This window comes from Bemisia tabaci, chromosome 5 (genome assembly GCF_918797505.1).
Source record: "Bemisia tabaci chromosome 5, PGI_BMITA_v3".
NCBI classification, from domain to species: Eukaryota; Metazoa; Arthropoda; class Insecta; order Hemiptera; family Aleyrodidae; genus Bemisia; species Bemisia tabaci.
The window spans coordinates 457772-470552 of record NC_092797.1 but is presented as its reverse complement, the minus strand read 5'-3'; the positions used below and the strand labels follow the sequence as shown (position 1 = coordinate 470552).

The following is a 12781-nucleotide window of genomic DNA, read 5'->3' as shown; positions in this document are numbered from 1 at the left end:
CTGACTTACACCGTCGAAATGCTTGGACTCTGCTTTGCTCCTTGTCAAGCTGGTTGAAACGACCATTTTTTCCTGTTCACTACAGGTAAAAACAGTCCCAGAAACAGATCTGATCTGTATTATGTTTACAGTATGTCACCAGGACATATGGACGCCGCCTTTGGATCTAATATGGAACTAATTTTGAAGAACATGTTGTGGAGACAAGGTAACGCTAATATCACGACGATAAACGAGGCTAAAGCCATCTTCAACTTTTAAAAATCGATAGTTTTTAGCTCACTTTCTTGGCTTGCAGGCTGATTTTTATAACTAAATCAGTGCAACAAGATAAGACAGAGCCTTATTTGTGCCATAGAATATACCCCACTTCGAGGTTCTGTCTTGCTGAAATAAAATTTCAATGATCGGCTTGCTGGCAAGAACAAATCCATGGTGCAGAATGACTTAGAAGACACTTGAAATACTTGGATTAAAAAAGCAAAAAAAAAAGAACGATACAATCAAGACAAGAGAAGATTTTACTGACCTCGATACAATGATTACAAACACTACAGTGCGAGCTACGAGGAGGACGATAAAATTTACAGGTGACACACCACTTCATTCGTACTGTAATTCCATTAACTTCAGTATTTTTGTACAACGGAGAGCGGAAATCATCTTCTCTCTCTTCATCAGGTAATGCTGTAAAGGCAGAAAATTTGAAAATACATCAAATAACTGTATTCTGAACTGTATTTAAAAGCATATCAGTCAAAACATCACAGAGAAGTAATTTGCATCCGTTTTTTCAGCTCCAAGCATAAACTTTCGAGTAAAAAATTGTCATCTGATATCCTGAGGGAGTGGTTGAGGTATTTTACGAAATAAAATGAGAATAAAATTGTCTTTGTTCCAAAATAGGTAGTTGGCAGATATTTTAAGTATTGCATTCTTTTATAAGTATTCGTGATTGAGGTCAGATTTTGTTTGCTAAAATAAAGTTTCTGACTTGCACAACAGATTCTTTGGGGTAATGAAGCCCTCTAGAGGCTTGATAGTTTGAGTTTTACTGAGCTTCGAGCTTTGCTACGACTGAGAAGAATGTAGTAGATGAGGTAGGTTTCATATTTTCTCTGGAAAAAAGAATTACTTGACTAATTAGATAAAAATTACCTTTCGGTATAGCACCAGGGTCCATAAATGTTGCTAGTGTGAAATTTGCCAGTACAAAAAATGTGATAACTCCTTGAATAACTATAACCCATGGATATGAAGTGAGGTAAAAGCGGCATCTGGTGAGATAAAGAAAAATATTCGGAAAAATTTCAATGAATCGTTTGCTTTAAAATTAGTTGGACTCATATACTCATGAGCTCCTTTTATTTGAAGAGAAATTTAGGCAAAAGCTAAACTCAAAGAAACACAAAGGCAATACAAAGCAAGAAACAACGAATGAAAGAAAAATAAAAATATCAACAAATACTTATTCTGTAATAGTCGCCCTACATACATGCGACAGAAAATTAGACTTGGGAGTCTGAGAACTAAGGATGCTGGCTAAGCGTAGTGCATAAAAATAGTCATGTATGCTTTCCAGTATTCTGGGCTCCGCAATGACCAAGTCAATACATTTTTGAGGCTTTTCAAAATTAAACTTGCTAGCTGTGAGGGCTCTTCAAATTTTGTAACACAGTGGGAACATTTATGATTGACTCAAAAATCTGTTTCCACATTTTAGTCGGCTCTCGTTTGATCTTAAAATTCCTGAAGGTAGCATGATATACTCTCTGGGCTTCTATTCTAGCGAGGATGGTCGTACCCTGGATATCTGAGATGCCATTGATACACATGAATTCTCACAGACTTTTTTTTTTATGATTACCATTCTTGGCAGCACCATGTAGCATTATCACTGAAAAAATAATTTCAAATTTTAAGAAGTTTTGTAATACTTTTGAAAGAGTAAGGACCGATGACTCCACTGAATATTGTTCAAAAAACTATTAGGAAATAAGACTGGCCTAGTAGAGGAACTGAATAAAAGCGGAGTTATCAAATGTTGAGACAAAAGTCGAGTATTGTTTATGTTACAACTCATCAGTGGTGCCATCTGACTGCATGCATTAACCTGTTGAGTAGTGCTGATTCAGGGGTAATCAGAGATTGAAATTTGTCTCAACATACAATGACTCGTATCTAGTATAGGAAATTTCCTTGCAGATTAACCATAATAATACTTTAACATTTTTCAAAACACTGACCATTTACTAGGATATGGCATTTTTCCTTCCTGACTTTACTTATTTGCCTTGAGGGAAAAAGTTTGATTGCATGGTGGTATGCCTGGCCTCATCATATCCATAAATGTGCAACTTGTCCCGCTTTCATAAAGTTTTAAGTTAAAAAAAAAGGCTGCGTCAAAGAAGTTGGTATTGACTTGAGGTCATACCTTGTACAAGGAGGATCATTGTTCCTGCGAAAAAGAGTTTTCCGTAACCCGCTATACATCACTTGGATGACCACAGAAGATAGTTAAGGAATGAACTCCTCTTAAAGAAAGCCTTTCCCCTCCATGGTATCGCACCTATCTTCAGCGCTCGTGTTTTCCTTATACTCTCCTCATTTCAGGATGCGTCGACTTGCGATTACCCGGAGATCAGGAGCACACATCTAATTTGATAAAATTAGTTGGTCTCTTCACCGATTATGGGACAGTGGGCTAGATTTGTTTAGGTGAGTCAACTATCATCATCGTGTCGGTCTATTAATTCCATCGCGCAGAGACAGAGGAGAGGATGATACCAACGTTCATGGTCCTGCTGATTAGGGCTACTGCTAGTTTGTAGCTGTAAAATTCTAAGATATCGAACTCGGTTGGTCTAAGGGTTAGTGCAAGTGACGCCTGTCCCAGAGGTCCTGAGTTCAAATCCTGGCCAGGGTGTACAGATTTGCCGACCTCAGATCTGATCATTTTGGAGGAGAATGGATTTTCATTTTTCCTCATTCACATATCCTCATATTCTCTCTTCAATTCCGGTCTCTTGGGTCTTGTTGGCAAAAGAAGACACTAAAACTAACTTTAAAAAAAATAAATAATTAAAAATAAAAATAAAATAACTCTTTGTGGATATCTAAATGCTGAGAGAATACAACGATCAGATATATTTCATCACACGACACTTATCGACCGATAAAAATCAATGTAAGGATATAGAGTTCCTTTAATAATGTTCATTTCAAAAATTTTTCAAAAGCCTAAAGTCAGCCTTTCTTGTCTATCAGAACTTTGACTCTCCTCAGTATTGCCAATTAGGTGTTCGAAGCCTTGCAATTCTTTGAATTGGTTGTTTTGCATCACAATACATTTCTCTGATACGATAGCTATCTTTATAATATAGAACTACCAAGAAGATGAGAGCGAACAGAACTTACTTGCATTGCAACAATTCATAGTTTTAACAGAAAACTTATTTCTCCATTCAATAACGTTTGCGAATGTTTCACTTAGAAAGTTACTGGGAATTTCTAACAAAACACAAGAAAAATTTAAAAAATACCTATCAAAATAAAATTTGTATCTATTCAAGGGTAAATAAGTAACTAAATTGTTCATTAAAAAGGAGGAGTTGCAATTTGGGCCCGGATCGGAAATTTGTTTTTCATATCTGGCAGTTGACGATGTATATTTTACAGAAATAGTCGGGTATTGCCGATACTCACATTTTTTGGCTTTGAGACAGGAACCTGAACATGGCTCTGGAGCCCAAAATAGCTGAAAATTCACGTTTATCGCGGTTCTACCTCAGATTATGACCTGAGCCCACAAGTGACAGGTCATGGGCTTTGAATATGTAATGAGGGTCACCTAGAGGCATAAAATACGAGAAGATGATCGACTTTGGGCCCAGGCCCAAGTTCAAAATCGATCTCTTCTAACTTAATAGCACAAAATAACTGACAATCCATGTTTTCTGCGGTTCTACCTCAAATTTCGACCTGAGCCCAAAGATGACGGGTCATAAGCTTCGAATATGTTCTGAGGGACACTTGGAGAAGTAGCATGCGAGAAAATGGTCAACCGTCGTCTTCGGGCTCAGGTCGAAATCTGCGGTAGAACAGCGGAAAACATGGATTTTTAGCTATTTTGGGCTAAAAATTTAGGAAAGTTCGATTTTGCCCAAAAACGACAGGTGATCATATTCTCGTATTTTACGTTTCTAGGCGTCCCTCACTACATATTCGAAGCTCATGACCCATCACTAGGTTGTCGCAAATTTGAATCACTCAAAAAAAATTTTTGGGAGGTTCAAATTTGGGACACCCTACCCATCACTTATGGGCTCAGGTCAAAATCTGAGGTAAAACCGCAAAAAACGCGAATTTTCAGCTAGTTTGGGCTCCAGAGCCATGTTTAGGTCCCTGTTTTGGAGCCAAAAATGTGAGTTTCGGCAATACCGGACTATTTCAGTAAAATATGCATCATCAACTGCTAAGTATAAAAAAAATTTACAGATTCCGCGGAGGGGCGAGTTCGGCCGAAATCGCAACTCCTCCTTTGCAACGTTGCAATGCAATCTAGTTACTCCAGTTGTATTCTCTCTTGGAACAATCCGCTAATTTTAGGTGACAAATAGACAAAATCCACCAAAATAGTGACAATTTGGTGTTAGAGTGGTCTGAAAATGCCTAAAGTGGGGTAAATACTTCCAAATTTTTAGAGGGAAGCCCTTAGCCAAGGTGAAGCTAAGAGAGGGGCCTAGGCCAAGCCCCCCTAAAATTGCTACTAAGCCTGTGCCTGTAATACAAACCCCCCTTTCTTCTACCTTGACAAAACCTAACAATTACGGCTTACGTCAATTATGTACGGTTTGTGTTGAAGCGGAAAAGAAATGCACAAATACGGAGTCCATTCATTCAAGGACCACCCTCCTTTATTTTCGATCGACTCATCTCTCATTCATAATCCGTCTACATTGCCGCGTACACCTTCTGACATTACTGATACCATGATGAATGAGCAACAGATATGAAAATTTAGGGAAACCTTGCCGTCACAGCCACCTGTCGTTGCCAATAGTGGCACAATGAGAGGAGAAGAAAAGGAAAAGATAAAAATGAGGAAAACAAGGAATTCTCTGTACAGGCAATAGGTAAGTCTTCGATTAAGAGCGTGTGTGCAGACCACTTGTCTATAGTCACTCAAGCGATGCACCACGGTGTATGCCGGGTTCAGAAAACTATTTTTCGCAGGAACATTGATCCCACTTCTGCAGCGGCCCACTGCCTTAGTCAATTCATTTCTAAATTAAACCTGACCCGCCTAGAGAGAATGCGGCCCTGACCGTGTCTTAAATTTTCTGCGCACAAAATCACTGCTTCATGCAAAATACAAGTGAAACAAAAGAGCTTTTCATAAATCCATGGAGCGCTGTAGATCCGGGTATCCTCTCTATTCTAATAAAATCATTTTTAAGACGCTTGATGGACACGGTGAGGAAGGGGATTCAGACGGTCGATGGGGTGGAGTCAGGAAGGGGAATTCAAAGTCTGTTTTTGATTTGCTGTTAGTTGTTGATGAAGCATCTTTTTTTTTTCTTAATCTACTTTAGGCATTTTCAAGGTGTTTTGTCCGGGTGATTCTGACGATTACAAAGGCCCGCTGAGCAGGCCTTTGGAAGCACCGCACCCTGGGGGCTGGGCCACATAGCGGCCAGGGGGCGGAGCCACCTAGAATCTGCCATTTGAGTGGTTCTGCCTGAGGGTAGGCCTTGTCTCCACGGGACGTTTTCATGGGATTTGTCCCAAGTTCAAATCGCAGGAATGAAACTTCTGGGATTTTTCCCAGTTACCGTCTCCACGGGATGGGGCTCATACAGTCCTGCGACTAGTTTGCGCGGGAAGATAAAGTAGTTAAAGTAGAGTATTTAACCGGGATTATAATAATAAATGCACTCAATTGACAATTAGACACATTATTTTCACTAAACAAACATTAACAATGTAGTAATGAATAAATTATCACACAATTCGTATTCACTTCTTCTTCTTCTCTCAGTAGGTCCTAGGGGTACAAGTACCATACTTGGTACTGGGAAAAATATTGATTAACTCAATATTTTTCCCAACTTCGTAAGTGGGATTTTTCCCTCGGACAAATCTCGTGAAACGGCTCATGGAGACAAGGCCTTAGGAATGCAAGTAACCCATTTTGGAAGAACTATGTGAGCTTTCCACAGGAACGGGCTAGACCACAGTAGTGGACAAGGATAAAATAAGAAACCCAGTTCATCGTGATCTGTTAATGTCTAGATAAAAAAAAAACCCTGAAACAATAAAGATCATTCCATAGTTTGAATCTGTTCTATGAATAGTCTCTGCTGCCTAACTTCCGAAACATATCTGACATAACAAATACATGGATCTTTACTTGTGTTTCAATCGGCACATTTCAGTAGGATCTTCAGAAAATACTTTTGTCCTGAATTGACTTCTACCTGGCTAGTGGAGTAAGAGCCACAGATGCATTCTGCAATCTTTTAAGTTCTTATCAATATTGGACTAGACGGATGGCAGGCTTCAAAGAATTGCAGCGGCTGTCAGCGTACAGTTTGCAGGGTTCAATGGTTGTAGATTACAAAAATTTCTGATCAAAACAGTCGGAAGCTCTGATTCAATGTAGTTTCTACACGTCTTAAGAAATAGAACAGGTAGAAGCTTTGCTTACATTGCTTGGATGGCTTAACCTAAATTGACTTCTGAATTATAGGACAAGAGACTTACGGGTAGTAGAAAAAGACTCCAGTAGTGCCAACGAGCACAGTCCAGGCAAATGTAGCGGGTAAGAACTTTTTAAAATTACATTTGGGCATTCTGCAGGAGGATTGGTAAGAAAGTATTGTAAAGACGGCTATGTCAATGGAATAGCACGGAGTCGGATATTATCATGGCCGCTGGCCGCACTCCTTTAAGGAAAGTCATGCATATTCACAGGGATTGCAAAACCTAAACATAACTACATGAGATTAGAAATAGCTAAGGGCTAATGCTGCAAAAAAACTAGATGGTAACGAATTGGAACTTGACAAGAAGCGGTTTGTCCGGGCTAAAAAAACACCTCATTTCGACTGAACTGATAAACGCACGGCTCCATTCGCTTTTGCTTCTCAACACAACACAAATTGGCTGTGAGGGGGGGGGGGGGGGGGTAGAGAGGGTCATGGTGAGGGGAGGGGAGAGGGAGACGGAGAGTATAGAGGACTCTAGTATAGAGATGAAGCTTCTTTTCAACCACCTCTACTATTGGCTAGAGGATTGGCGGCGAAATCGGGACAAGTTTGAATTCAAATGTAGGGCGGGAACTGAATAAAATAATTGCGGAAACAAAGTATTCTAGGTTGATTTTTGCCCAAATTCACTTACCCACTCATATTTCTTTAACTTTAGGTTAGCTTTGGTCCGTCGTCGACCGATTAATTTCATTTGGGAGTAACGGTCATCTAGAACTGTAACGACCTGTTTGAACCTGCAGAACCACCATGAGCAGAAGAAAAACTAACTTTATCTGAGATGACTGCCTATTAACAAGCAAGAGTAGGTGTAATACAATAGGACGCAGTCCCAACTTTCATAATATATTCGTTTTAGGCATTTAAAATACGTTTCGAAGAAGAAATATGGAAAAATTAAGAGGACAAGTTCAAATCAAATTTCCGTTTGCCGCCATGGATTCCCGCGCTCATTTACACACTCACACAAGCGCGCAGCGCCGAACCTAGCTTCACTTTTTCCCCGTGCTTTTAGATACGAGCGCTCCGTCTTTATGTCTTTGGTTCTACGTCACAGCTAAAAATGAAGCCGCCCTTCTAATTGGTTGAATGTTATCGCAGAAAAACTGAGACCTTTTTGAAATTTAAAAGGGAGCGGGAAAGGTTGTGAAGTTCCCATTTATTTTGGCCCTGAAAACTCGTAACTATTGGCTTTTTATGTTTCAATATGTTTTTCTACCAATGCTTGACTGTAACTTGTAAGTTAAGAATATATATTTCGTATACTCAACAACAAATTTTATTTGAACTCGTCCCGTTTTGAAGATATTAACATGTTAAATTACGTTCTGTACGACAAAAAAGCAGAAATTGGAGGTTCATGGTAACAAATATGTTGGATGCCAAAAAAATTTCACACGGGAGAAATTGGCCGAATTAAGGTGTATTTGACGTTTACGATGTGATTGCGGGTAGATTGCGGGCACCACACACGAGGAATATAAGACGTAGGAACGAAGTAGAATTTTTTATTGCATCAAGATGGAATGAATTTACATCAGGGCCGGATTTACCTACTTGCCGCCTATGGGCCCCCTGTATTTTGCCGCCCCCTTCTCATTCGTTTTGAAACATCAATAAAAACGAACAGGGGAGAGGTACATAAGACGTGTTTACTCGTGTTGGACACCTTTTTTGCGAAAGCCCTGTCAACACTACTATCAAAAATTCACAAAACTTCGCGCGAAAGGAAGTTCCGTAAACCTATCTCTGTGTGGACGAGGCCTTCTATTTATACAGGCGGGGGGCCGCCAACTTTTTTTTTTTCATATGGTAACCCTTATCTTGTGATGTGTACTTGCCGTGATGATGTTGAGGCAATGTTAGGGAAAATTCGCTCATTTCGCGGGAAAATTGTATGACCTTTGAACTGACGTATTTTGGGGGTCCGAAGCCCCCCCCCCCCTTAAAATTAGTTAGAGGTAATTTCTGTAATTTTCACTTAAAAGTGCTTACAATTTGCTACATTTTTCCGTTTTATTTTCTTCTCTACAATAATTTGAACCGGAGTTATGATTTTTTGAGAATAGGTCAAATTTGACCTTTGACCTATCATAACTCGGTCAAAAATTGAGGTATTGATTTGCGGTTTGCGCCAAAATTCTTAGTTTTTTACGTTTTTTTCTAATGATGTATCACAAGATAGGGGTTACCATTTGAAAAAACGGACCATAATGTCCGATTTGTTTGCTTTAATCAACTCCTGATATAATTTCAAACACTTTATGTGAAATGCATTTTTTCCATAAACTAGGTACACCATTTCCGAGAAAATTGATAAAAGTCGCCGTGTCGTACCGACCTACGTCATCAAAAAATTCCAACCTTGCGCCTTGCGCCAGAAGTCCACATGTACTCTATGGAAGTCCAGAACATAATATTGCGACTCCATTGTACATTGTACTCTGACCAAAGACATAAAGACGGAGTGCTCGTATCTAAAAGCACGGGGAAAGAAACCCTGCTGCAAGCGGCAGAGTTTTTCCGTGGGGGGTTGCCGGCAAGTAGGGGACGGTTCTTTTTGTAGTCCGCGCTTTTACCGCGGCATGAGTGTATTTTCCGAAGGGTAGTGTCACATTGCACATTGGGGAATGAAATCATTTACCCTACCCTAGAGTATTATATAGACAGAGTATGGCCATTTCTGTTCCGGATTTTCATTGGTCGCAAGCGAATAGGCTGACACGATGCTCTTAGGGCCGTAAATAAACAAAAAAAATGGCTGTTATCAGCAAGCAAGATTGAGGTTATGCACATCTTATTACATCCTCCTGTGATAAGGGTGAAAGGCGATTTAACAATGTTTTCGTGATTGCGAGTGTGTGTGTGTCCCTTTGACGAGCCGCGGGTTGCCGCACCTGATTAATGAGTGGGAGAGAGATAGACGATAAAACGGCGGCTGGTCAAAGACGAGTGTGCTCCTTTGACGTGCCACATCTGAGCAATGAGTGCGAGAGAGATAGACGTTAAAACGGCGGCTTGTCAAAGCCGAGTATGCTCCTTTGACGTGCCGCATCTGAGCAATGAGTGCGAGAGAGAGAAAGGACAAAACAGCGTATGGACCAATCCAAGTTGAGAATTAGTCCCCGTTTACGGCCTTTCTTTCCAGGGCTCATGGTCGGAAAGCACTCCGGTGCTTTTTCGGGGCACCCGGATTCGGGCTCGCCAGTACCATCGCGGACCAAATTACCAGGCCCAGCCTGTATTTTTGCGAGTGTGTGTGTGTCCCTTTGACGAGCCGCGGGTTGCCGCATCTGATCAATGCGTGGGAGAGAGATAGACGATAAAACGGCGGCTGGTCAAGGACGAGCGTGCTCCTTTGACGTGCCGCATCTCAGCAATGAGTGCGAGAGAGAAAAAGGACAAAACAGCGTATGGACCAATCCAGGTTGATCCTCAGTCTCCGTTTACGGCCATTCTTTCCAGGGCTCATGGTCGGAAAGCACTCCGGTTCTTTTTCGGGGCACCCGGATTTGGGCTCGCCACTACCACCGCGGACCAAATTACGAGGCCCAGCCTGTATTTTTGCGAGTGTGTGTGTGTCCCTTTGACGAGCCGCGGGTTGCCGCTTCTGATCAATGCGTGGGAGAGAGATAGACGATAAAACGGCGGCTGGTCAAAGACGAGTGTGCTCCTTTGACGTGCCGCATCTGAGCAATGAGTGCGAGAGAGAGAAAGGACAAAACAGCGTTTGCACCAATCCAAGTTGAGCCTTAGTCTCCGTTTACGGCCATTCTTTCCAGGGCTCATGGTCGGAAAGCACTCCGGTGCTTTTACAGGGCACCCGGATTCGGGCTCGCCACTACCTACGCGGACCAAATTACGAGGCCCAGCCTGTATTTTTGCGAAGGTGTGTGTGTCCCTTTGTAGAGCCGCGGGTTGCCGCATCTGATCAATGCGTGGGAGAGAGATAGACGATAAAACGGCGGCTGGTCAAAGACGATTGTGCTCCTTTGACATGCCGCATCTGAGCAATGAGTGCGAGAGAGAGAAAGGACAAAACAGCGTATGGACCAATCCAAGTTGAGCCTTAGTCTCCGTTTACGGCCATTCTTTCCAGGGCTCATGGTCGGAAAGCACTCCGGTGCTTTTTCGGGGCACCCGGATTCGGGCTCGCCACTACCTACCGCGGACCAAATTACGAGGCCCAGCCTGTATTTTTGCGAGGTGTGTGTGTCCCTTTGACGAGCCGCGGGTTGCCGCATCTGATCAATGCGTGGGAGAGAGATAGACGATAAAACGGCGGCTGGTCAAAGACGATTGTGCTCCTTTGACATGCCGCATCTGAGCAATGAGTGCGAGAGAGAGAAAGGACAAAACAGCGTATGGACCAATCCAGGTTGAGCCTTAGTCTCCGTTTACGGCCATTCTTTCCAGGGCTCATGGTCGGAAAGCACTCCGGTTCTTTTTCGGGGCACCCGGATTCGGGCTCGCCACTACCACCGCGGACCAAATTCCGAGGCCCAGCCTGTATTTCTGCGAGTGTGTGTGTGTCCCTTTGACGAGCCGCGGGTTGCCTTTTCTGATCAATGCGTGGGAATGAGATAGACGATAAAACGGCGGCTGGTCAGAGACGAGTGTGCTCCTTTGACGTGCCGCATCGGAGCAATGAGTGCGAGAGAGAGAAAGGACAAAACAGCGTATGGACCAATCCAGGTTGAGCCTTAGTCTCCGTTTACGGCCATTCTTTCCAGGGCTCATGGTCGGAAAACACTCCGGTTCTTTTTCGGGGCACCCGGATTCGAGCTCGCCACTACCTACGCGGACCAAATTACGAGGCCCAGCCTGTATTTTTGCGAGTGTGTGTGTGTCTCTTTGACGAGCCGCGGGTTGCCGCTTCTGATCAATGCGTGGGAGAGAGATAGACGATAAAACAGCGGCTGGTCAAAGACGATTGTGCTCCTTTGACATGCCGCATCTGAGCAATGAGTGCGAGAGAGAGAAAGGACAAAACAGCGTATGGACCAATCCAGGTTGAGCCTTAGTCTCCGTTTACGGCCATTCTTTCCAGGGCTCATGGTCGGAAAGCACTCCGATGCTTTTTCGGGGCACCCGGATTCGGGCTCGCCACTACCACCGTGGACCAAATTACGAGGCCCAGCCTGTATTTTTGCGTGTGTGTGTGTGTCCCTTTGACGAGCCGTGGGTTGCCGCATCTGATCAATGAGTGGGAGAGAGATAGACGATAAAACGGCGGCTTGTCAAAGCCGAGTATGCTCCTTTGACGCACCGCATCTGAGCAATGAGAGCGAGAGAGAGAAAGGACAAAACAGCGTATGGACCAATCCAGGTTGAGCCTTAGTCTCCGTTTACGGCCATTCTTTCCAGGGCTCATGGTCGGAAAGCACTCCGGTGCTTTTTCGGGGCACCCGGATACGGGCTCGCCACTACCTACGCGGACAAAATTACGAGGCCCAGCGTGTGTTTTTGTTTTTTTTCTTGTGTTATTCGTAGATATGCTAGTTTAAATTGTTACTGCCGTATAATTGAAATTTTTGTCAAATTTAGCTTATTATCGATGTAACGGTTAGTCGCCTTCTTGTTTGTTTACATACGGCCCTAAGAGCATCATGAAGCCTAAAAACTCGTTGACCAATCAAAAAGCGGAACAGTTTTCCTGTAGTAAAAAGATACGAATGGCCATACTCTGTCCATACTAAAGGTAGTCTAGGTCTGCCGGTTCAAACAGGCCGTTACAGTCCTAGATGACCGTTACTCCCAAATGAAATTAATCGGTCGACGACAGAATAAAACTAACCTAAAGATAAAAAAATATGAGTGGGTAAGTAAATTTGGGCAAAAATCAACGTAGAATACTTTGTTTCCGCAATTTTATTTAGTTCCCGCCCTACATTTGAATTTCAAACTTGTCCCGATTTCGCCGCCAATCCTCTGGCCAATAGTAGAGGTGATTGAAAAGAAGCTTCATTTTTTGCTTTTAGCGCTCCATCTGTATTAGTCTTTGACTTGAC

General features: G+C 42.5%; 1 protein-coding gene across 2 annotated transcripts in view; it reads right to left on the bottom strand.

Moving 5' to 3' along the window:
- The window catches only part of Zdhhc8 (zinc finger DHHC-type containing 8), a 45486-nt gene extending 38321 nt beyond the window's left edge, over positions 1 to 7165 (bottom strand). For both annotated transcript variants that reach the window (XR_011899951.1, XM_019053728.2), the window contains exons 1-3: positions 6766 to 7165; positions 1159 to 1277; positions 530 to 687 (exon numbers count right to left, since the gene is read on the bottom strand). Coding sequence is in view for 1 of the 2 variants with exons in the window: in XM_019053728.2 (XP_018909273.1) it covers positions 530 to 687; positions 1159 to 1277; positions 6766 to 6854 (366 nt within the window). In the remaining variant the exon portion in view is untranslated. The remainder of the gene's footprint in view (positions 1 to 529; positions 688 to 1158; positions 1278 to 6765) is intronic.
- Positions 7166 to 12781: the final 5616 nt, after the last annotated feature.